Below are 24150 nucleotides of genomic sequence, written 5' to 3' on the forward strand. Positions count from 1 at the left end.
AGGATCCGCGAGAATCAGGATTACCGGATCGCAATTATTACAGTTAAACCGCGCCGGTTGACCGGTAACCCGATTTGCATCCTTTCGGGACGTCCGGTTCAACATGATGCCATCCGCTGCGCCAAGTAAGAAACTCTGCGGTATTTTTCCGAATACTTGGACGCGGCGGCGCGGAGAAGGCGAATTATCGGTATCTCTCCTTCCGTGCACCCTCTCTCTTCCTCTCGCCCCCAATCTACTTTCATCTCCATCGCTATTATCCCGGCGAGAATCTCGAAAGAGAATGTTCAGATCTCGCCGGCGATCTCGCCGACGACGATCTCTTCTCTCGGCACAATGAGACAAGGATGCTCCCTTCGTTAGTATAAACTGCATATAGGTGACTCTGCAGAGGAGCGCGAGTTCTCTTCTTTTTTTACTCTGTGCTTTTTTTCCTTCCCCGTCGTCGAGGAACGCAGCGCTCGTTCCACGCATCTCCTTCGCCATCAGTGAGAAATTGCACTTTGAAAACCGTTCGCTTTTCTCTTCTTTCTTTTCCCTCAGCGTTCCCTCGCTCTTTCTCCTCCTCCTCCGTCCTGAAGTCTCGTGTGCAATTTTTTCCACCCTCGTACGGTCTTCGCTCATCTCGCGACTTTATACCGCCACCCTCCCGGCGACTTCCGGAACTGCGGAAATTCACGAATTAATCGCCCGTGGCGAAACTACCCGTCCGAAGAATTCCGGGCAATTTTAAACTCGCGCCGAGACATTCCTGACCGGACCGTCTCTACGTTCCCGTCGGCGGGGATTACCCATCGATTCCAGACGACACTCGTCGCCGTTTTTCTCAGGGGGGTGAAACCCGATGGCCCTTTAATCAGCTAGCGCTTAGGTTAAGGGCAAGGTCGTCGTCAGCCGGTGTGACACGCGACCTGTGACCTTCGTGAGCGATATTAGAGCTGAACCGTGTGTAGCCGAGCGATCGAGTTTCGGTTAGGGTGGCTGCTGCTGGTCGCTGCGCCATGCTGCTTCAACGTGCATCTAATAGCGGCTCGGCCCTAATGCATACGATTGAATATGCGAATTAGCTCGCCTTGGCGCCCAAAGCACGAGAAACGAGTCCTTCATTTTCTCTCCTACGCGGATCGATACTTGAGAGTCACGGGGAGTCCATCGCAGTTTCCATCGGACTATTACGGGGGCGCGTTTCCACCCAAGTGCGCCGTATTTATGATGTAGCGTGGTAACGAGGGACGATATTAATGCTGCGGACGTGGCCGCACGAAAACGTAGTAGTTCACGGCGGAGTGATGAATCTCGGACAGAATTGCGCGCGAGCTGTCGGCCCTTCTACTCGGCAATGCCACGCACTATTTTCTCCATCAATACGATCCGATTTTCTTCTCATGACCTCTTTAATATCCCACGCTAAACATTATAGTATCGAAATGAGAGACGATAGGATCACTATATTGATATATACAGCGTGTCTGTCGCACACCGTCGTGTGTATCCGCGGGACGTATTCTCAGTGTAGAGAACTTTTTTCTTCACATTGACCTAAACTACAAAGTTCATCGGATAAAAGCACGACTTGACTAACTACAAAGTTTAGGTCAACGGTGAGCGAAACAGTTCTTTACACTGAGGAAAGTTTTAATGAATAACTCAAAGATTTGCGCGGTTATTTGCAAAATGGTGCAAGACTTTTTTCGTTCAGAATGGTCTAATTTATACCATTTCGGGTGACTTCTTTTAATTCTGTCGCGTGCAAAAGCGGCGAGGTACTCCCTAAAAAATCGCGACTAAATGAAAGAAAAGCAGAGGAGCGTCGACACGCTCCGGGCGAGAGGGTAGAGAATCGAAGGACGCGACCTTGCCCGTCGGCTGACTGCGAAATCGCGCCGGTTTTCATCAAGGAGGCTTCCGCGAGCGTTTCTCGAATACTTGTGTGAAATATTTGATACTTAATCCCACGCCGCGGGCAAGGACACGTCTTCGTGCGGTGTCCTGTCTGCTTTTTCCGCGATTTCTGCGTCCCGTATTGATAACGTCCTCTGGAATATTCCCTCAGCCGAGGTCGAGGTCGTCTACGTTAATCGGCGAACCTTTTAAGCCGAGCGTCAGCCTGATCCCATAATCGATGGCGTAATTCGATTCGGCCGGGCTCGATCGAGCGCTTGAAACTTATTTACTGAACGTATTAACCACCCCAATTCACCCCGGCTGGTCCCGCGACCGGTCCGCTGTTCTTCGATAACACGCCGACAAGATAAACATCCAACGACACGGGCTTCTTCATGCGAAATGCAATTCGTGCATTTTTGGGGGAAAATAAAGCGAGAAACATTGAATCCGCAAAAGTGACCAATCAAGGTTCTAATCGCTGTAAATTACCGATTGTGTGAAAAACCTAACAATATTTTGATTGCTAAAAAAGGCACATCTTTGCAACGTCCTTCGGTATAAACGGTATCGGTTCGTCTCGCGGCGCAGGACAAAGCAGTCGTTTTTGTCGCGTCGGGTTAAAAACACGAACGGCCAGACAATCGTTCATCATCGATCGTAATAAAAAGGCAATCAGAAGCGACTCTGCGCTCCGGTTGGCGCACTATTATCAATAATTTACACCGATGTTCCTCCTCCTAATTGCTCCGCTATCTCGCTTTAAAGAGAGAGATTAATAACGTGCCGGCGCGAATTCGATTTATCGTAATTAAAACACCCACGCTGATTTAATCGCGGTAGAGAGATTCCTCGGATGTCGGAGCACTCTCCGAGGAATTGCGGGTTGTCGTCGACATCGACGTGTCTCCGAAGGTCACTTTCGGTCTGACACACGAGTACTGCATATAGCGGTAAATTTTAACAGACTGAAACTACGCAAAGAACGCGGTTCAATTAAACTACGACTATCATTTTTCAATTTTCTGAAATCCATTTTGGGCGGTCGTGATGTAATTCTCAGTTCCACATTTGTGAGAAAATACCTTGATTTCCTTTGTTAACGATTTGCGGCACGTTGATTGGTGAGAAACGCGCTGGTTTAGGATATAAATTACACTATGTTACACTTTATTATACATTCTACAAACGTACACACATATTACATACAAAGATTAAATAAATCCGCTAACATGCTCGGGATTACAATCTGCTGAAAAATATCTGTGTATGTAAACGTATAAACAAAATACATATCTCTGTACACAATCTACAACGCGAGTTATACAGTATATCAATATTATACATAAACATTTACATGTCACGTTTCAATATTCGCACGATAAATAATCTTAACGATAGTTACCGGCGCCGTTCTCTAATCTATCTCCGATTAATTCAGGAAGAACGCGAAAGATCGAATGTTGAAGAGCTGTGTCGTGTATGTACAGAAATGAGTGATTCTGCGATTCGACGACGTGCGCGAACACTTTGGCAACGGGATGACACGACGTGAGCAACGTACAAGTGTAATTTATACGCGAATTTGTAAAGGGAAAATTAAATTATCGAATGTGTGAGAAAATTCGCGGTCGATGTCTCGGCGCCCTTCGGCAGAAATTCCTCTCTTTTTACAAATCAGTGCCATCAATAGAGCATGTGGCTGGTTCTTGATGTTCCTGTGGATTGATTACTCGTTCAATTTCGTCGATTATACACCACTAGGGATGGAATCAAGCTCCGCAAGGAAGGTCCGAAGAATCCGAAAATTTCAAAGATATCTGAGACTTTCCCAAAGTTTAGTACTCGTGAACCTGATCACTTCGTCGTTTCGGTAAAGATACGTTCTCAAGGATGAAGAGGCACTTCTTGAAAATTTCAAGAGGTTTCTTCTTTTAATTTTCGATTATCGAATCTTCCTTGTCGGTATATATGCAAATCTTTCTGTCTCGCGATCAAATACAAGCTTTGCGAGTATTACCGTTAATTGTTTGGGTGACTTCAGTTGTCGAAATATCATTCATCTGCCATCCTGAGAATTTCATCGAGTTCTTTGAAGAAAAACAAATGGAATTAAAGAATGTCCACAATGGATATTGATATCGATAATCGCGATACACTTGATTCCATCCCTTCTCAACGTGGCGCGACCAAGGATTGAAACCGAACAATTTGCGCAAATTCGACAAATCGTAAGGCCCAATCGTAAGGTCAAAGACAAAGAATTTCATTCATATGGAAATCTTTACTACGATGTTTCGCTTCGTACGGGAATTTTATTTTTGGAATACTCCTTTGAAAATGGGGGAGAATAGAGAGAGAGAGAGGGAGAGAATGCGCGACTGTAAAACGAAAAAGAATTAGAAATCGTGCCGAAAGCGATGGACCAGTGTATGCGGAATTGAAAATTGCGAGCGCATCGAAAATGATACCGGTTTCAACTCCTGTCGTTCCCCCCCACTAGAACCGACATCGACCTACCGTGAAGAGTCGACGTGTTCGGCAGGGAGCTGGCTAACGAGATTTCCGTTCCCGGATGCTCGTGTATCACCGTCTCGGTGATATTGTTCTCCGCTTCGGAATGCGCGCGACGGTGCTCCGCTTTCCGCCTCTTCTCAGTACTGCCGCAGCAATGCTGCTCCCGCTGTAACGTCATCTCGTGGGTATAGACCGTTTCGCCGTTCGAGAACGAGTGGAATCGTTGCCGGCGCTTCGCAGCCAGATTCGCCCGTCTTCCGACCACGCTCGAGGTGTCGTGGACCCCACGCGAGACCTCGTTGGCTCTCTCGCGACGCTGAAGAGATTTCAGCGAGTCCTCGTAGCCACTGAAATACGGAGGAGGAAAAGAAAGATCCGCGCGGATCACGAATCACCACGGGGAGAGAAAGAGAGATACGAAATTCGAATTCTGTCAAAGTGAAATCCATTTGAAATTAACCGAAGAGTCTGAAGCTTAGCTGGCGGAAAGCGAGCTGTTTTCTCAATCGCTCTCGGGATAACCCGAGAACGCATTCTCGTCGCGGAAAATTCAATTCCTGAATTGTTCGGAGAAAATCTGTCATGTCCCGAAGTTAAGGTCGCGAGGTGAGGCATGTGCGCGCATATATCGATCGCGTCGGACAAAGCGCATTCGAGCGACGAGAACTTGTAGCTGGAGTTCCCACTTACTTGCTGCTCTCGCCGCTGGAAGGACTGGACGAGTGACTGCAATGGCAGGACGCGCGCGCCACGATGCCAGAATCCTGACCGCTGGAATGCAAGGATGTCGCAGATGCCTCGAGGCCTTTCAACGTACCCGTCGACCTCACCGCGTGTTTGCCACCCCCGCCCACCCTGAAAACAGCCCGTGGCGGTGGCGTCGACACTCAACTATTCCCCGAAACCGTGGAAATCGGCTTTTTCTCTTCCAAAATACGTGCAGCCCCGAAACCATTCTTAACGATGACCACCCTGAACGATAATTATCAAACGGAATTGGACTTACGTGTGAAAACGGACGCAGCTGCCACACGCTCTGCCGTGTTCGCATATACTCTGCCGCCTGGGCATGTCGAAGGGCTCGGGGTCGTAATGGAGGCCGTCGACGAAGGTGGGAAAGAGTGGCGGCTTTTGCAGGGTGCCGGCGGGGTCCGTCAATGCGAATCCGACCGGGCCGACGGTCGAGAACATCGCCTTCTCTCGTCGTCTACGACTAACGCATGGAATTCGACACTGCCGTTCAGAGCGCGCGATTTTGTGACGTTGAGCTACGAAATCGGTGTTTCAAACGAATGCCGCGGAGAGGTCAACCGAGACGATCCCCCGTTTTCGTTAATTCGAGATATATATTTCTTCCCTTAAACAATTCAGTGGCGCTACCGAATACCAACGGAGTAATATATTAATGAGTGTCAAGGGGACGCCAAAGTCAATGACAAATTCAATAACATAGAGGCGATCCTCAAAATGTTATGTTATGTAAACACCGACACGATTACGCTACTCTACTCGTACATACAGATCTTACGTAAATGTGAGTGCAATATAAATATGAATGCGAGGAATGTGCGCTGCTCTTTTTTACCATATCTAACAGAAAATCTACCCGAGATATGTAAACATTTCTCTGCAAACTTTTCGTATTTTTTTAGGCCAGTAAATTTCATTGAAAATGTGTAAAGATATTCTTTGAAATTTTGCCGACTGAAGTATTGATACGTTCGATACTTACACTCGGAATCAATGATTCGTTGACTAAATGTTGCGCAGCCGAGAGGGACGTGTTATTGTTTATTGTTACTATTGACGCAATGTCTTGGACTTGAGTACTTAGTAATAATAAGATGCGCAATCGGCTATGAAATGAAAGAGACAGGTGTCCCGCAGCGCTTAGTCAATGAATCATTTATTCCAAATGTAGAATCTGCAGGATTTCTGTACCAAATCATTATTTATGCTAACTGACAATTGGAAGTGTCATTTTGAAAATTTTAATCATTTTCGCCGCTCACTGGGCCATGTCCCAATTCATTTTCGCGTCTATTTTCACTGAGTAAAAGCATTTATAATTCTGCGCTACCAATAAGACGTGAACTTTGCAGAAAACAATCAATATTCTCTCGGTAAAGTTTTCAAGTATGGCATCCCCTTAGGTCCATATTCTGAATTCACTTTTATCGATAAAAATGCTTTAAATGTGGCAGCCAATCAGGTGGTTCCTAAGTCACTTTTAGAAATATTTTTATGAATAAAAGTGAGTTCAGAATATGGACCTTAACGGATAGATAGTTCATCTTTTCGTTTTCAGTTCGAAGAAAAATATACAAGATGGAGGAAGAAAAGAGAGAGAGAAAGAGACCCTTTCCCGATATGTCCAGGAGTTAGTACGGCACCGTAGACGCACGTTGAGTCGACATTAGGCGAGATGGCGAGCGAGCAAAACCGTATTCCGCGTACCGTTTGTTGCGGCGAACGCAGGCGACACACAGGGCGGTCACGAGGGCGCCGACGAACACGACACAGCCGAGTACCACGACGCCCACTTCAAGGGTTGATAGCAGGTAACGCTGACTACCTCTACGTGGAGCATTACCGGCGATGTCCAGAACGCGATACTCGTCCAGCTCACGCTTTATGTCCTTTTTTTTGCTGTTGAAAACGCTGATGTCCAGCGCGTATCGTATCGTTAGAATACTCTTTTTTATAACTCGGTGACTTTAAAGCTCAATTTGATAACTATGGAAATTTGTGTGAAACGTGAGTCAAATTCAAATCATTGGGACGATCCGCTTTTAGCCCTGAGAAAGACATTCGTAATCTAGATGTTAAAGTAACATCATAGATCTTTTAGGCTCACATCACGAAAAAATGCTAAAAATCCAAATCTTTTACATTATCTGATCTTTTATGAATTATCAAGTGATAGTATCTTGTACGAAACATTGAAGAGAATATAAGCGAAAGAAAACGTGTGTAGATCTCGCAGATCTAACATGTTACTGCCAGGGTTAACAAAACTCGGGGCAAAAATAGCCCGAGAAAGAATCGTCAGGAAATCGTGAAAAAGTATGGTACTAATTGAAGCAGATCGCAAGAGATAGAATTTTTGTAAAAAGAGGATCATCTTTCGGTGAATTAGTAAAGGATTCTAGGACAGTAATACTAATAATCAGTAATAGTGTTAGAACTTTCAGTGATAATACGATTTGTCACCTGTGCAATGTGTCCATGTCTACCATGACGTTTAGGTGAGGATCGATCGCGTATATATAAAGGTCAGTGCTGAAAAGAAAAGAGAAAACAACGCTTTGAAGTTCAATATTGCAGGCGATCGTTGGACTCGATAGGACAACACATAGTCGCGTGGTCGCGTTCGTACGGGACACGAATCACTTACGAGGCCGCGTCGATCAGGTTCTTCTCGATATGCGGCTCCAGCTTCCGCACTCTTATGTCCAATCCGGTGACGTTTTGCAACGCGCTGAAAGACAAATACGTCATGTACACGAATAAAAAGATTAGCTTCAGTAGCTAAATCAGTCGTGACATATGGACATTGAAAACTTGTCACTTATGGTAATACGTTTGCAGTGGCAAGAAGAAAGATTGCTACTGCAACAATTGAAGTTGCTAAAATTTTCGGTGGTACAACTAATTTAGTTATCGACGCGACACGGAGCTTACGTGGTGATGTTTTCGAGCTCCAGTTCGATCTCGATAGGCTTCCGTCCCATCACCATGACAACCTGTTTCTGATCATCCAACACGTACACCTGCGAATTCGAGAGGCAGATACATAACCGGATGGCGGAACAGACTGCTAAGATTGGTGTCGAATGAAACGTAGACATGGGGAGCAGAAGGTAAGGAGGGAGGGAGAGAGAGCTTCCGTCTTTTGAAACATCCCATTTCCCCGACGGGGAAATTAGACCGAGCGCTATCTCTGAACGGCGAGCAATTAAGATACATGGCGCGCGAGGTGTGGGAGTATAGAATATATAGTTGACTCACGAAGACATTGGCGATGCTGCTGCGTCCGTTCTCGGCGCCCTGTCTGTCGGTGGCCTTGACGTCGAAACCGAAGACGCGTCCGGCGTCGCGTCCGAAACTCGCCACGGATCGTACTTGGCCGCTGAGCGGGTCGATGGCGAAACGCGGCGCATCCTCCCGGCCAAGAATCTGGTAGCGTATCTCGCCGTTTATCCCTTCGTCCGGATCCTCGGCCTGCGAGTCGCCCCGGGTGAGTCTCACGATGAAATACTGAATCGCACTTCGCAAAACTCTCCCCGCGTTTCATTCACGACGACTTTCCGAACTGACGTGATTCTTCCGAAGTTTTCGACCGATCGTACGAAACTTCCGTTCAAAATGCGACACCGCTCATTCCATTAATGCATCTCTGTTGCATCGCGATTAACGGGCAAGAAGTTCCGCGGGAAAAATAGAGAATGATCTCGGCAAATTAAATCGAGCTTGGAAGAGAGATAGAAAGAGAGGCGTGCGCGCGAAAAGAGAAGAACGGTGAGTAAAAACGTAAATGGATTAAAACCGACTCGCTTTGAGTGTTTCACCTGCATATAGAGCGGCTTGCACGCGTGAGAAAAAAAGAGAAAAATGGAGAGATAGCGCGCTCTGTAAGTCCTCTACATACACACACGTACCTCCACTTTGACGACCTCGTAACCGTAATGTGCGGTAGTTGGTACGGCGGCTAGAATGGGCCTGCCTTTGGACTTGAATCTGGGCGAATTATCGTTCACGTCCTTCACTTTCACGACGACCCTGGCTTCGTTAGGCGCCAGGCCGTTCAGCCTCTCGCCGGTCACCGGATAGATCATCACCGGCATACCGCGGCCGATTTTCACTCGGTCGACCCTGACCTTCGCCTCGTAACGCTCTCGAGTCTCCCGGTCGATCTCCGTCCTCAGATAGAGAGAACCGTTCTTAGGATCGACGGAGAAATGCTCCCTACTGTCGGAGCCGTCGGCCACGACGCTGTATCTGATGTGGTCGCCGCGATAATCCTCGACGAGATCGAGCTGTGCGACCAGCAACGGCACGGTGGCGTTCTCGTCGACCTCCACCTCGTAATATCGGTGCCGGAAAGTCGGCATCTTGCGCACCTCGTTGTCCGCTTCCTGGCCGTCCTCGTCGTCGTCGTCGACGTTCAGCACCGTGACGAGAACCACCGCCGAGGAGGTGAGACTGACCGGTGATCCGAGGTCGCTCGCGGTGACGATCAAACGATGGCTCCTCTTGCTCTCGTAGTCGAGTTTGGCGATGGTGGTGACGACGCCCTCCTTGCTGTCCACCGCGAAGTACTGCTTCTCCGCTCGGTCTTGGTAGCTCAAGTCGAACAAGATCAGCCCGTTGCCGTTACCCGCGAAGTCGCTGTCGTTCGCGTACACCTTGGCCACCTGGGTGCCGATCGGGCTGTTCTCCAACACGGAGACTCGGTAGACCGGCAAAGGAGCGGCGCCCTCTTCCAACTCGTCGTAGCCATGGAACATCGGCGCGTTGTCGTTAACATCCAACACGTTGATCTCGACCTCGACGGAGGAGCTCAGACTAGGCGAGCCTTGATCGTGAGCCACCACGAGGAGACGGTGAGTCGTCATCTTCTCGCGGTCGAGCGTCCCGCTGACTCGTATCACGCCCTCGTAGGGATCCACGCTGAAGGACCGCGACGCGTTCCCGCCCGAGTCCTCGTGGCTGGTGATGAGCTCGTAGCTCAGCTCGGCGTTCACGCCATAATCAGCGTCGACCGCACGCACCGCGCCGATCGCCAGCTCGTCGTAGGTGCCTTCGGCCACGTCGAAGGTGTACCAAGACTTGTCGAAGACGGGTGCGTGATCGTTCACGTCGGTCACGTGGATCCTGACGGTGATGTTATCGGACAGGCCGCCGGAGTCCTTCGCCACGACGAACAGCCGGATGTCCTTCTCCGGCGGCAGGCTGCGGCCGACCGATATCTCGGCCGTGCGCTGGTCGAGGTGGAAGTAACGGCGGCTGGTCGCGTCGTAACGCCGCGACCGCACACCATCGCCGGAAGTCGTCTCGTTGCCGAGGCTGTACGTTATCGCGGCGTTCGCACCCTCGTCCTTGTCGTCCGCCAGTAGACGAATTATCGGCGCGCCGATCGTCGTGTTCTCCGGCACCAACAGCAGCGGCGAGCGTCGCCCGCTCCCGTCCTCCAGCGTCCCGTCCTTCGCATGCGGATCCTGCGACACCCGGACACCCTGGTCCGGCAGCACCACCATCCGTATGAACTTGGGCGCGTTGTCGTTCTCGTCCAACACTGTTATCTTCAACGTGCTCTCCGACTTGAGGCCACCTGCCAGACAAATCTCGAGTAAAGTATATCGCCGGAATTGGATGTCGCGCACGGTTACGTACCGGTGTCGGTAGCGGTCACTTGCAATTCGTAGTTGGCTCTTGACTCGCGATCCAGGGTGCTGTCGTCGATGCCCACGAAGTACACGTGGCCTGTTGTCGGATCGATCCGGAACAGACCGCTGCCCTCGCCGCGCAAAGCGAAGACGAAATTTCCATTCTCACCCTCGTCTTTATCGCTCGCCGCAATTGGACTTGACAGAGTGATTTCCGTTCCCGCGGGACTGTTCTCCATGATCCGGCCTTCGTAAGTGGTCAGCGTGAATTCCGGCGCGTGGTCGTTCTCGTCATCGACGATGATTCGTACCTGATCGTCAATTTGTTCCAATCATTTTTACACCGTAGAAGAACGATAGAAATCGGCGAATCATAAGTGTGACGGGATTTCCTGCGAGGTTTCTCTCGAAAATCATTTTACAGAGATATGGGTGATTAAAAGAAAAAAGAGAAGGAAAGAGGAGGAAGCAAGCGTTAAAATTGTCAATAAAGGGTGTAATATATAATGCGTATGATAATCTAATATAAAACAATATTACAGTTCGGCTCAATAACAGTAATTAGGCCCCCAAAATATGTTCTCTTTATACTGAAACACCTTGTATATTGTTTTGCAGCTTAATTCGTGTATAATGAATCTATATAAATATGATATATTCAATAATAATAATAATTGATACCTGGAACACACCGACGCCGCGCGAACTCTCGGCGATCACAGTGATGCTGTAGTTTTGTCTCGTTTCGCGATCCAGACCTTCTGGAGCATAGAGAGAACCATCCTCCATAATAGCGACATCAGGCACATCCTGCTGATTGACGATAAGGAACCGAGTGCCAGACATAGCCGCCGCTGTCTGATTGTGCGGAAGCACTTGGCCGATCAATGCGCCGGGAACGTTCTCCTTCACGTGGAAGACCAGAGAGGCGGTGGTCGTTCCCCTGCAATCAACGGTCGTCGACTTTTGAATAAGCAAATGGCACCCTCCGTCGTCGCCGTCGGGACCTCCGACTTTTCGACGCGTCGACAAAATCAGCCGGAAAATCTGGCGTATCGATCTCGCCTCGGTTAAGTTACATCGAGGGACGCTGCGCGAGACAACGAATTGCAGCAATCGACTCAATTCGATCAGTCGCATTGAAAATTGAATTTAATTCGGCCTATCTGACAACAGACAACCAAAGATAGAATTTCTGATTGGAAGAGCGAAATTTGGTTTATCAGGACTAAAAATGAGTTTTCTTCGATCGGAACGCATTTTCCGTTGTCCATCGTCGGGTGGATCCAACCAAACTCATTTTTCAGTGCGAACGGAACTTCCGAGATTGTTCCCCGCTCGAAAGTGTCACCGGAGCTATTAAGAGCGAGCAGCCTCACTCACTTGGTGAAAATACCGCGGTCGTCGTTGGGATCCACCACGTGGACCGACACGTTCGTGATGAGCGTGAGCTCCCTCTCGTCGCTGACGACCGCCTCGAAGTTGTACGTCGACCGGTCGAAGCGCTCGATCTCGTCCACGACCGTTATCGTGCCGGAGCGCTCCTCCACGGCAAATGGAACTGAAATCCCATCGTGCGTGTATGTGTTCCGTATTTGCATGAGTAATATTTTTGCCCGGCGTGTTGAAATTGGGACAGGCGTTTTATCGGGTCGTTAAGAAGTCGCGCGGTCTTCATTTCATCCGCGGGCAATGCGAATTAATACGTACCACCTTCTTCGTAGCCGTGCAGCAAATCGTAGATGAGGTCGTTGGTTTTCACGGCGTCGTTCAGGCGAATCTGCCCGACGCTGGTACCTACCGGCACGTTCGCGCCGACCCAGAATTCGTAGGGCGCGCCGACGAAATCCGGCTCCCACGAATCCGGACCTGGAAGAGCGCGAGAGCTTAAGGTGAAATTCGGCCGATCTTGAAATTCAAATTGGCCGACTCGACCGTCCGAAATCTCCGCTTTCTAAGTTCGTCGCGGTCATTGCGCCTTCGGTTTCTTTCACTCACCGTCCGCGCGGAAAACATCAACCGTGACGACCGCCAAGGAGAACCTCCTCTCGCTGGGGTTCGCCGGCTGGTCGGCCGCCTCCACGAAGATCGCGTGCCTACCCTCGAGTATCGGACTCTCCGACACCGTGATCACTCCCGTCTCCTCGTCCACCGCGAACGGCGGCTTCCTCAACGTGGAGTTGCCGGGTTTCTGTAACTTGTACCGGACCAGTCCGTTCGGCCCCAGGTCGTCGTCCACCGCGCGTACCTGGCCGAGCACGGTACCGACCTTGCCGTCGCTCCTCGCCACCAGTTCGTACAGGTTACCCGGCACGAAAATCGGGTTGTTGTCGTTGGCGTCGAGCAAGGTGACCTCGACGTCCACGGATGATCCCTTCGAGGGGCCGCTCGTCGGGACGACGCTCGGACTGTGTTCCACCGCGTAGACTTTCATCTTCAGATGATCGCGTTTCTCCCGATCCAGAACTGTCTGATCCTTGACGGTGAGCCAGCCGGACTCCGCGTCCACGGAGAACGCGCCCGACGGGTCCTGCAGCTTGTAATCGAACTCGCCGTTTTCACCTTGATCCTTGTCGCGCGCGACCACTTGCAACACGCTGAAACCGTTCGGCAGATTCTCCACTATGCTGATATTGTAGAGATCGACTTCGAACTGTGGCAAATTATCGTTCAGATCGAGCACCTCCACCTCGACTCGCGCGACCGTCATCTTCAGCGGATTGTCCACCTGCGAGGCGTGGATCTGCAGATTGAACGTGTTGCCCGGCAAGCTGCGCTCGGCGTCGAGATCGATCGCGCGCTTCAGGAACAGCGAGCCGTTCTTCGGGTCGAGATGGAAGAAGCCTCGCTCGTTGCCGGATATGATGTCGTATCGCACCGGCACGTTTATGTCCCGGTCGCGATCGGCCGCGTGGATCGGGCTGGTGAAATTGATCTCCATGAAGATCGGATATTGCTGTGAAGCGGAAAGCCACGTAATGGGATTTAACGATATCGCGCGTTAGGAAGAAACGATTCAATTATTAAACATATCATAAATAATATTATAATAAATAATAAGAAAAAAGTTATATATAATTATCACTTAAACTCTGAACAAAATTTCACGAAGAACTGGATATTTATTATCAATATTTTTTTCTTTTTTCTGTAAAAATTACTTTTTGTATCACCTAATAATTAAAGGATATTCCCGTTAATAAAATGATGATTGCGATTATGATCAATCTTAACTTTCGAATCTTTAGCTTTGACTATAACGTCAAATTTTTTTAACCAATCATACTTTTTAATTAAATTTAAAGAAATCAGATTTTCTTATATAATTATATTTTTTAGCGAATTTAATCCCGCTAAAATGGACTTTTGTGTGCATCGAAAGTAAAGTAATTTTCATAATTATAATATGTACCGGCATAGGATAAAATTCGTAGATTTTCGCCTTGTAGATGTCCCGCGTAAACTTTGGATCAAGATCATCGTTATCCACCACGGTTATCTTTACGGTGGTGTTCGTACTTCTGGCTGGAACGCCTCGATCCTGAAGCATTACGTTAGTACATGTCTCACGTTATCCTTCCATGTAGATCATTTTACGCTCGTGAATTTTACGTATTTCTATTATCAAATCGTGACATTTTTATCGTTCAAAAAATTTAAATTTCATAAAGTACTTTCACGGATCAGAGCTTGATCGTCGATAACCACAAGTGGTCTGCGCCCCGAACAAAAGCGAAAGCGTTCATTTTGAAATAAGAACACGAAACAAAACCGTATTCTGCGTTTCGCATGAATAAACCCACACTTTTATTAGAAAGCAACGCTCCGTATTTAGAAGTATTCGCTCGCAAGTGTCTTTGTCGTAACTTGTCGTACTACCGCGACCAGTAATTTAACCATAAAGACGTGAGATTATAACTTTCAATTTTAAAACACACATTGCAAAAGGAATAAAATTAAATGGCGATATACTTGAAATATATCGGACGAAATCGCTAAGTCAGCCAATTCCTTCTTTCTGGATTTGTTTGCTTTCACAGACGGACGGACGTGTGCGTTTCATCTCATTATTCATTCATAGCGTCACGTCGTCTCGTTTCTCGAGCGCATGTACTCACAGTCGCCGTAATGACCAAAGTAAACTCGCGATCTCCGGTGTCGTAGTCGACCGGCTTGCGAAGTATCAGGGCGGTCCTGTGACCGGATTCGAGGGAAAATTTGCCCTGCTCGTTCCCCTTCACAATGGCATAATAGACGTCGCTGTTCGGCGTGTTCGGCTTGTCGCCATCCACAGCGTGAATCCCGCGAAATATCGTCACACCTGCCATATTAAATCTCGAATCTTTATACCGCACATTTTGACCTTTCAGCCGCGACATGCGCGAGAATTGTACTTTAAAATTGCCAATTAACCAGGGAGAGAGAAATGCACCGAAAGAATTACAGCATAATTGGGCATTTCTTGCTGTATGTAAATATCGCTGCTCATGATTGGTAATAATCGCACGTTCCTGATACACGTAACTTTTATCTCGACGTTACTTTACCGGTTACGGCGTTCGGAGAAAAGTCGAGTTGAATTTTTAAAATCGCCGCACGAATTTACTTTATCATCGGTTGTGAAAACTAGACATCACTTTTTAATCTGCCGAGGCTAAGGGAGAATTACACGATTGGTAGGAATTACGTTGAATAACGGCAAAAAGCCGCGCGATTGGTCGAAGAGATGGAGAGAGAGAGAGAGAAAAAATGGAACTATGCGTCAGACTCTGAAACGTGTTCGAAAGCAACGGACCGTGCCCGAACGTATTTCATTTCCGCGAGCGTGAATTACGCGATACACGTATATGAGCAGGGTATTAATTAACCGAAATTCACAGGTGCACGGAGCGATTTATGACATCGCAGTTCACTATATCTCACCTACTGGCGTGAGCTCGTCCACCGTCACATGATAAGGCGCATCGACAAATTGTGGCGCGTGATCGTTTATATCCTCCACGTAGACCGTCACTGACAAATGCGATGATACCTGGGCATAAACGGCGAAACATAAGTCACGCGGTCTCTCACTTGTCCCTAATTCATGCTGAATTATCACGATATCGACTCTCGTTCGAATCGTGAAGAGAGAAAAGAAACTATCGCCTTTGGAAACACACACGAATGAAGGACGAACGAAAGCTCGACAATCCTCTCTCGTGGAAAACGGTACTTTGCGTACTCCGGTACCTCGGGTTCCCAGCGGAACGGCGTTTATTTAGGCGCGTGCACGCTCGTCGTCGGAGGGATCAATAGCGGGTTTAAGAGTAGCCGCGGAGGTTCGCACGCGAGAGCCGTAATCATCGTAATTCAGCCGAGTAAATAGTACATTGCGGCGAAGATCGAGGCTCGCTCGCCGTCGATCACCGCTTTCGAAGCGACTTTAAATCGAGCCGTTCCCGGACGTGTTACGAGGACGCGCCGAAGATCTTCGAGAATACGACAGTTTCGGACTCTGAATTATTAAAAAGCGGAAAGTGGATTGTAGAGGAACGTTAAGGACTCGCGTTCAACGCTAAAGCTAGCTAGCATAAAGCGGTACATAGATAAGCAGACGTAAGCGGTAAAACGTAAACAGTAAGCAAATTGACCAATCGACTATTTTCCTTATGGTTTAAGAATAATCGACTGTAGTTGGTCAATTTTCTTACTGCTTCAGTTTTACTGCTCAAGTGTTTTTATGTGCTCCCGGCCTAAGTACGTAGCCGAAGGGAAGCGACGAGGTGTCGAACGAGCGCGTTATTACGCACATTGATGACTATCATCGGTAGGACTTCGGTATTTCCACGCAGGAATCGTTACATAAACATGGTAAATGTTACGTATAGGCGACGTTTGGAAAAAATCGGTGAACTCGCCGTTCCTTCGCGTCTCGAACCGGTCGCCGCACGCTCTGATTGCACTCGCGGTATCAAAAGTCTCAAAAGTCAGAAGCCCGGGAAAATGTCCGCAAGTTTAATCGGTAGTCGTTCAAAGAGCAACCGGCGACACCCGGCAATTCGAACTCACGGAGCGGAACTTGAATCAATTATCGAACAGGACCGGAATCGAGTTTTTTCTCTCAAATGGACAGGTATTTCGGATTCGGTTGAGTTCTGTTGCAAATGTCAACACCGGAGTAACGATCGCTAAAATATTGGAATTCTAAAATTTACCAAAGAGTCGCCGCTGCCCGATTCGCAGGAGACCCGAAATTTCAACAGGTTCCTCGGGATCTCCGCGTCCACCAGATCCTCCAGGGACTGCGCCAGGTTCAAGGAAACGTGCGTCTTGTTCGTTTCTTTGTACGTAAAGAAATCTGCGTCTTCCTCCTGTAAGGTAAAATTTACGGGCTGTATCTCCATACTTCGTAAAAGAAAGAAGCCGTTTGTACGATCTTCAGTCGTAAACATGTAAAATATGCAGAAAATTAGAATAATACCTTGTCGACCGGTAAAATGGCAAGTCGATTTCTCGGATGGGCCTCCAGTGAAAGAATTTCGGTCCCCGTTTCGAGATTCTCCGGTACTCTGACGAATTTTAAGTATTCGCCGACCGGATAAAATTGGCATCCTAATGGAATGAAAAATTCTTAATATTAAATCGATTAGAAACACAAGAGACAAACGCTCGCGCAACGTCAGAATTACGTGACGGTTTGAGTGAAATTAAATACCATAAAATAACACGTAATGTCAACGTTAGGATATAAAACTATAAAATCAACGAATAGATATGAATAGTAATGCTCTCGAGCACGTCGCGTCGACTTGAGGTATTGTAGTTTTGGGAACAAAAACGTACGTATAAATGCGTAATTATCGAGCAATCATTTTTGACGCTAAGAGCAACGAGTAGGGAGACGCGTCGCGCATGATTTCTGATTTTTCCGAATCGTTCAAAGTGTGCGTGAGATGCGTTACATTATTTCGCATGTGCAATCGCCGTGGTAGTGTTATCTTGAACAGTAGCAGCATTCTGAAGGTAACCGCCATCTTTCATTTTTATTTTAATATTGATATTTCGGTGAGTCAAAACAATAGGTAGAAATATTTAAAGTGATGGGTCTGTTAGTGTTTGATGTTATAATGTAGGTCACACATATCGCACGAGATGATTTGTAGTCGAGATATCGAGATATCATTATGAACTAACCGTTAATCAGCAGCATGCGGGAATTTGTTAATTCTAAAAATACGCGCTTTATATAACCACCAAAAGTGGGACACGAACTGGGATCTAACGGCTCCTACAATTCTCAATTGCTCGTCCGCTTGTCTTTCCGCTTCTCTATTTAAACGAAGCAGGTGCGAATCAATGGCGCGTCTGGCATTCTAGAATAGCGAGTTCAATACGAGTTCCCGCAAGGGATCTTAAGAAGTGCTTATCCTTCATTTCCGAGACACAACGTCGGCTTTGATTATTTCGTCCTTCGTATCCGCGAAGCATCACGGCAATCTCTCCGTAATGTACGATAATCCATGGTCGCGAGATTATAAGCTGAATAAATCGTCATTTACGAAAGTAGTGACTCTCATCATCAAGAAAGAGGCGATAAGCAAAGGGGAACATCGTAGAATATATCGAATACGATGTGACATAAACAGCATTGTTTGCCATCGTCGCGGTTGCGCGTCAATTTCCGGCCACTTGTCAACTCCGCTTTCCTTCAACTTATTTTCGAAGTTTACGACGAGAGTAGCTCGATCTATGCAGCCAAGATAAAATATTTTGGAATCTTTAAGCAGTTGTTTCTCTCTCTTCCTCACCAGCAACTATAGAAACTTTCCTCCCAAACACTTCCGATTCTTCCCCGGGAAGATGCAGAGAGATTTTTTGATAAGATTTTTTATCTCCACATCCGTAGATATTGAGATTACGATTTTGCAACGTATGTACTATACGTATGTATATAGACTTAGCCACGTGTTAATCCGACCAAGTTTCTCCGTAATACTTAAATAATGGGTCTTCTCGCTTGCACAGTTTACCATGTGGATCAAGTACCTTATGCACGTAAGAGGAGAATCGGTAACGCGAGTGTCACGCGATCCACCGGTTTAGTGAAAATTATCAAATTTGCGATGAAATTTTGTTTTAATCGTTCCGCTTTGTATATGTAATAATAAAGCAGGTTAGAGGCTTGATGTAGTGTTACTTAGAAAGCGTAACACTGTCGTGTCAAAAATACAATTATATACTATTAATATCATAAAAAGAATCGTTTTCTTATTCGTACGATCAAATCAAGAGAAAAGTTTCATTTCCCAAGGCAGGAAATCTTTCTAAGAAAATAAAAAACGGTATTACATTCATTATATTGTTTGAAATAACTAGCTTCGTTCGAATTAAGATGTATGATTTAGCCTTAAATTACTTTGAAAGAACAAACGATAAATTGGCACTTTGAGTAATTTAACATTCAAAATTCCTCTCTGCTCGCTTTGCATTTCAGAAGCGCGCTCGGATCCGACGCATGTGACTCGAGAGCGCCGCGTGCGAAAAACGTAAAACGTAATCGCCTGCGTTTTACGTACTAATTGTTGCGCACTCGCTGGATCCACGTGGTGAACGTGGCCGACTAATTATCCAGCATAATCTGGATGCAAGAGTGAAACATCGCTTCCGACTGCGAAAGGGAACAGATCACGAGAGACGATAGCGGGTCGCTCGTTGCGTCGTTATCCAACGGCAACGGAGGAAGCACGATCCTCGGTCGATTTTATCTCAATTTATTCAGGGCTGGGTGCCGCGATCGTTCGCTCGATCAGATCGGAGAAGGATTCGTGCGGTGCATCGCGCGGCTCCGCGATGTTCGCAGATTTTCAAGCCGGTTTAATCCTCGCGGCAGCGCTCGTTAAGATACATTTACAACTACCCCGAGCCTTTATCTCCTCCCTCCTCCACACCCATTGTCGTAAAAACGTCACACGCCCGAGGATTCATCTCGTTTCGAGCACTCGCGCGACTTACGCTCGCGCGCCGCTAACGTAACCGCGGATCATCTTTTTATCCTCGTCGAAGCTTTTTCGACGGTACTCCCGAGCGAAGCACAATTACGCGTTGTAAATACTTCCACGTTCTATGTGCGCCGTTACAGAATTCCCTACAGGGTGTATCAAAGGGTGAAATCGACCGGCGCAGTATAGAAAAAATAATTGCCCGCTTGTAAACTTTTCATGTACACATATCGGCTGCAATTTAATAAATATAGAGTTTTCCGAGTCTTCCGCGGTTAGAAAAACCGGATGAAACTTTTCCTTGGACGATTGTGTACGAGGGAGAAACGTAGGCTCGGTAAGTCCGGCGAGATGAATTCACGCAGCACAGATTGTGCGAGCGTGCGCGACGTGAGGTGCGCTCGCGTGAGAGAGAAAGAGAGGAAGAGGTTTCGAACATTTTCTCCAATAATAAGGGAAGATTGTCAGACAGATCACGTGATTGCCGTTCTGTTCCGTTTCGCAAACAAGAAACGCACCGCATCTAATGATTATTGTTTACTCGCATCGCCGTCGGAAAATATAGAAACGCTGAGTGAAAAGCGAAACCGCAGCCGATACAAAAAGTCCACACAGATGATTTATTTTACATATTTTCTTTCCTTCATCCATCCATCCATACACACGCGCACGTACACATACATACGTACACACACACATCACGATTTCGTTGCTTGACCTTACCTTTTGATACACTCTGTATCAAGAACTCGACAAAAAGCCGGCGCGCGTTTCTTGCGTAACACGTTATCGCATCCCGATCTCATAAATCTCAATCCACTCGAAGGTAAGTTCGGGCTTGATGCATTGTTATTCTGCCCTATTTATGTCACGGCGGTTTAACGCGTCGGCATCATTAGTTATCCCGCTTCAAAGCGCGCCGTATAGCTCGCGACAAGTGCCGATCCGCGTTTGTTGATCGACGCTGCTTTGTGAGACTTTAGTTAGATCCCTGGTGTCCGCAGGTGACCGGTTGTTACTTATCAACGCGTCAGACTTTCACCTTATCGTACCGCCAGTGCAGTATGAGTCCGATTACGTGGGGAACGTGGCGTGCGAACCTTGCGAATGGTTTTCCACGACGGGTTTCGACAGTGTGTCACCGGTCCGACCGGTGTATCTCGGAAGATAAAGGGCCGATATCTTGATCTTTGCTTTTTAGCTCAACTGTCCGCACTAGCTCAAAGAAATTTACGCATTTCATTCATATAATTGACGTTAAAATGACTTTAACCATTTCAACTTTGATTTTAAGGCAAATTCTGAAACTTTGAAAAATAGAAACTGACGGAACAACATTGACCTTCCTAATTTCCAAGTGCGAAAATTTCTTTCTTATAGGTAAACACGTTCTACCAGTTTATATGAATGTTCTCGATGAGCAAAAGCAAAGCTGTCCAATTCTTATTTACATATATGGATCACGACGAATGCCGATTATGTGTGCTAATCTCGATATTCTCTCGATAGCCTCTCTCTCGCAGGCGACACGCGAGAAAACGATCGCGCGCTGTCTCGTCGCGAACGTGCGGATCAGTTATGCCTTAATTACGAATTTGCTTACCACGGCGGAACTAATTGCGAAACTTAAGTCCAATTATCATCGATGCCGTGTGCCGCCGGTTAAAAATAACTTTACACTTTCTAACCGTCTGTGTGAGATAGGCGAAGCTGATCCACACGTTTTCTTGCGAGGTGCGAATCGGTCTCGGCTTCTGGCCCGCCACTTTCCGCCTCGAACACTAAACGATTACGTACAAAGCAGGCTACGACTTTGAACACAGTTCTCTGAGGGATTTAATGCAAGAACGAGCGACAGGGTCGTTTTTAATTATATCCATCAATGCGTGACGATACATAGTAGCCTGTATTAGCTTCCTGTTAAAACTCGAGTCGAATTAACGTCATGCATTATGGAGGAAAAATCGATAGTTATATATTTGAAGTACCAGCTCTTATTTAATCGTTCATTTCCGTTTGTTACAGCGTTTTATCGATAGATTGAGATCGTTCTGATTTTCCTTCATATCTACAATCTCTTTTTTACGGATTTACGGGCAAGAAGACAGGAAGCCCGTGGTAATCACTGAGAAAGTCGAGCCCTGGCCCGAACACTCGCATGTCCCCTTGTTAAAGTCAACCACTTTGCTTTTAATATCTTGTTTAATTACGTAATCGGTGCGCTGATGTTTGCCTATAAATTGAACCATATCGTCGGGATTCTCGAGCCTCGACATGAGACAGACGAAGAACTGCGGACGTTTTAAAGGAATCACTTCGCGGGGATCGCGTTTCCCCGATCCTCCTTTTCTTCCCTCCCATCTATCTGACCCTCTTTCTCTCGCTCCCTCGGCTTTCTCTGTTTCTCAAGTCGATGCGAGAGGAGGATTACTTTTGAAAGACGGGCGGGCCAAGAAAATCGCGAGCGCTCGGCACATCTCCATCCGGACGCACGGATTATATGACATATGCGACAATGGGTGCGCTTGCCCGTGCCATGATATCCGCACACAAGCACATACATATATTTCTGCTGGAATATGCATGTATACGTGTCGTGCGCGCGCGTTCATCGTTGCATTTACAGGAATAAGCCCGTTCCCTGAAGCTTTGACGAAAGTGGGCCAGGGTCAGCCGGCTTTTTGTGTACTTCCGTAGCTCCTTCACGTTTAGGAACGAACGACGTTGAAGCTCGCTCGGACATATGCGTCTTCGAGCTGCCAAGCGGTTTACTCGACGTTGTATCCCTTGCGCGGACGTCTCGGATGTCTCGGACGTCTCTTGTTGGCTTTAACCGGGAAGTGACGAGGAAATGCTCCACAAATAATAACGCCGAATTCTCGAGATTGAACATTTGTGAGATTTGAGATTGGGCAGCTCTTCAAGTACGTACAATATAATGATTACGACTTAATGAGATCCTCCCGGTGTCTCTGTATATGCAGAAGGAATGATATTTTCCACAATAGCAAAATTATTTTTCTCGGTGCGATCGCTCGATTTTCTCTTATTCAGCGTTTGTTTAATTAGATCCCACTCTGAAATACGTTTGACGTTACATAAAACATTCGCGAAATTCACCGTGATATCTGGGAGGAGAAAGAGGCGTCGATACTTTACTTCGATGTCAGTTAGGTAGCGATTCGACGGTCGGAGATGACCGAAGATTCGAACTGAAGTTTAATTAGCTGCTATATGGAGCAGCTTCCGCTCGAATGACAGTGTATTCTTGTGTAGTTCCTGCATTGTCGCCGGTAACAATGCTCCCGCGCATACGCGTACACTCACGCACATGGCAGTTCGCTGATACATGAATACGTAGGAGGGAAACCCGACGGAGGAGTAGTCCAAGCTCTGCTCGCGCCTTCGGACGACGCGATGGACTGTGTTGATTCCCATCGTTACCATTTTAGATCGTGAGATCGCGGTCGCGTTTACATCGCGTTTGTTATAATTTGCGGACGGCCCGTTAATGAATCCTTCGCGCTCGCGCAGCCGTCGAGAAATTAATTCGATATCTCGTTAGTCTGTTGCGCGTTCACGAACATTCGAAGCGCGGTTCCCCAGGCGCATTTACCGTTACGTGTCGTCGATTAATCCGCGCGCGCACGCCCGCGCGCCGAGGATTAACGTAGCGCGCGAGTACGCGCGTACATAAACGCCGGACTTGACGGAAATCCGCGCAGTCATCCATTATACTTCCTCCCATCGGTGCCACCCGACGGTACTGCAATGCCGAAGTTGAGCCTGTGGGATTCAACATATTCCGCAATTTTGCCCCTTTTGGCTTCAACCGGCGGGTCATTATTCGTGTAATTTTCCCCGTACACCGATTTTGCAGAATGTCTCGACTTCAACTGGACGTACTTCTCGTCGAGTATGAAACCGACTTGATTTGCACACATTTTTTTTCAACATATGCATTCCTCCTACGATAATGTAAATTTCACATCGCTACAGCAGCTGCGATTCGGCCCTCATTGATCCGTCGTATCTTTTCTTGGTTTGTAACCAGCGGAATCTTTATAAATATGCCGTTTGTACAAATTATTTTCTCGCAATTTTATCACGCCGAGAGACCGCGCTATTCTCGATCAAATGAATAAGCGACGACGATTAATGAGTATAGCGTGATTATTAGAACGCGATCTCACCATTAAGAGCTCGCAGCTGCTCTTATTGAGCCAATTGAGCCTCGACGATTACGGAATAATCAATTTACGCGCGCACATACCTGTTACATGCTGCGCTCGGACGAGGAAGATGAGCGAAACCGCCGTGATCAGCCAGGAATGCGGCGGTGACGAGGTAAAGGTGGACGTCCTTCTCCGTTGCGACAT

At 47.3% G+C, this 24150-nt stretch overlaps 1 protein-coding gene across 1 annotated transcript; it reads right to left on the minus strand.

Moving 5' to 3' along the window:
* Window positions 1-3126: 3126 nt before the first annotated feature.
* On the minus strand, window positions 3127-24150 carry LOC106746695 (cadherin-89D). The gene is made up of 21 exons (XM_014623513.1): window positions 24045-24150; window positions 17254-17384; window positions 16988-17143; window positions 15714-15822; window positions 14909-15111; window positions 14203-14331; window positions 12789-13746; window positions 12501-12659; window positions 12174-12351; window positions 11472-11733; window positions 10798-11101; window positions 9063-10735; window positions 8413-8625; window positions 8086-8174; window positions 7799-7882; window positions 7615-7683; window positions 6859-7062; window positions 5408-5614; window positions 5092-5256; window positions 4405-4748; window positions 3127-3602 (listed from the first exon to the last, which is right to left on the minus strand). The coding sequence occupies exons 1-21, from the start codon at window positions 24148-24150 to the stop codon at window positions 3571-3573; spliced, it is 5775 nt and encodes a 1924-aa protein (XP_014478999.1). The 3' UTR covers window positions 3127-3570.

Source organism: Dinoponera quadriceps, unplaced genomic scaffold (genome assembly GCF_001313825.1).
Source record: "Dinoponera quadriceps isolate SergipeBrazil2010 unplaced genomic scaffold, ASM131382v1 scaffold1565, whole genome shotgun sequence".
Lineage (NCBI taxonomy): Eukaryota > Metazoa > Arthropoda > Insecta > Hymenoptera > Formicidae > Dinoponera > Dinoponera quadriceps.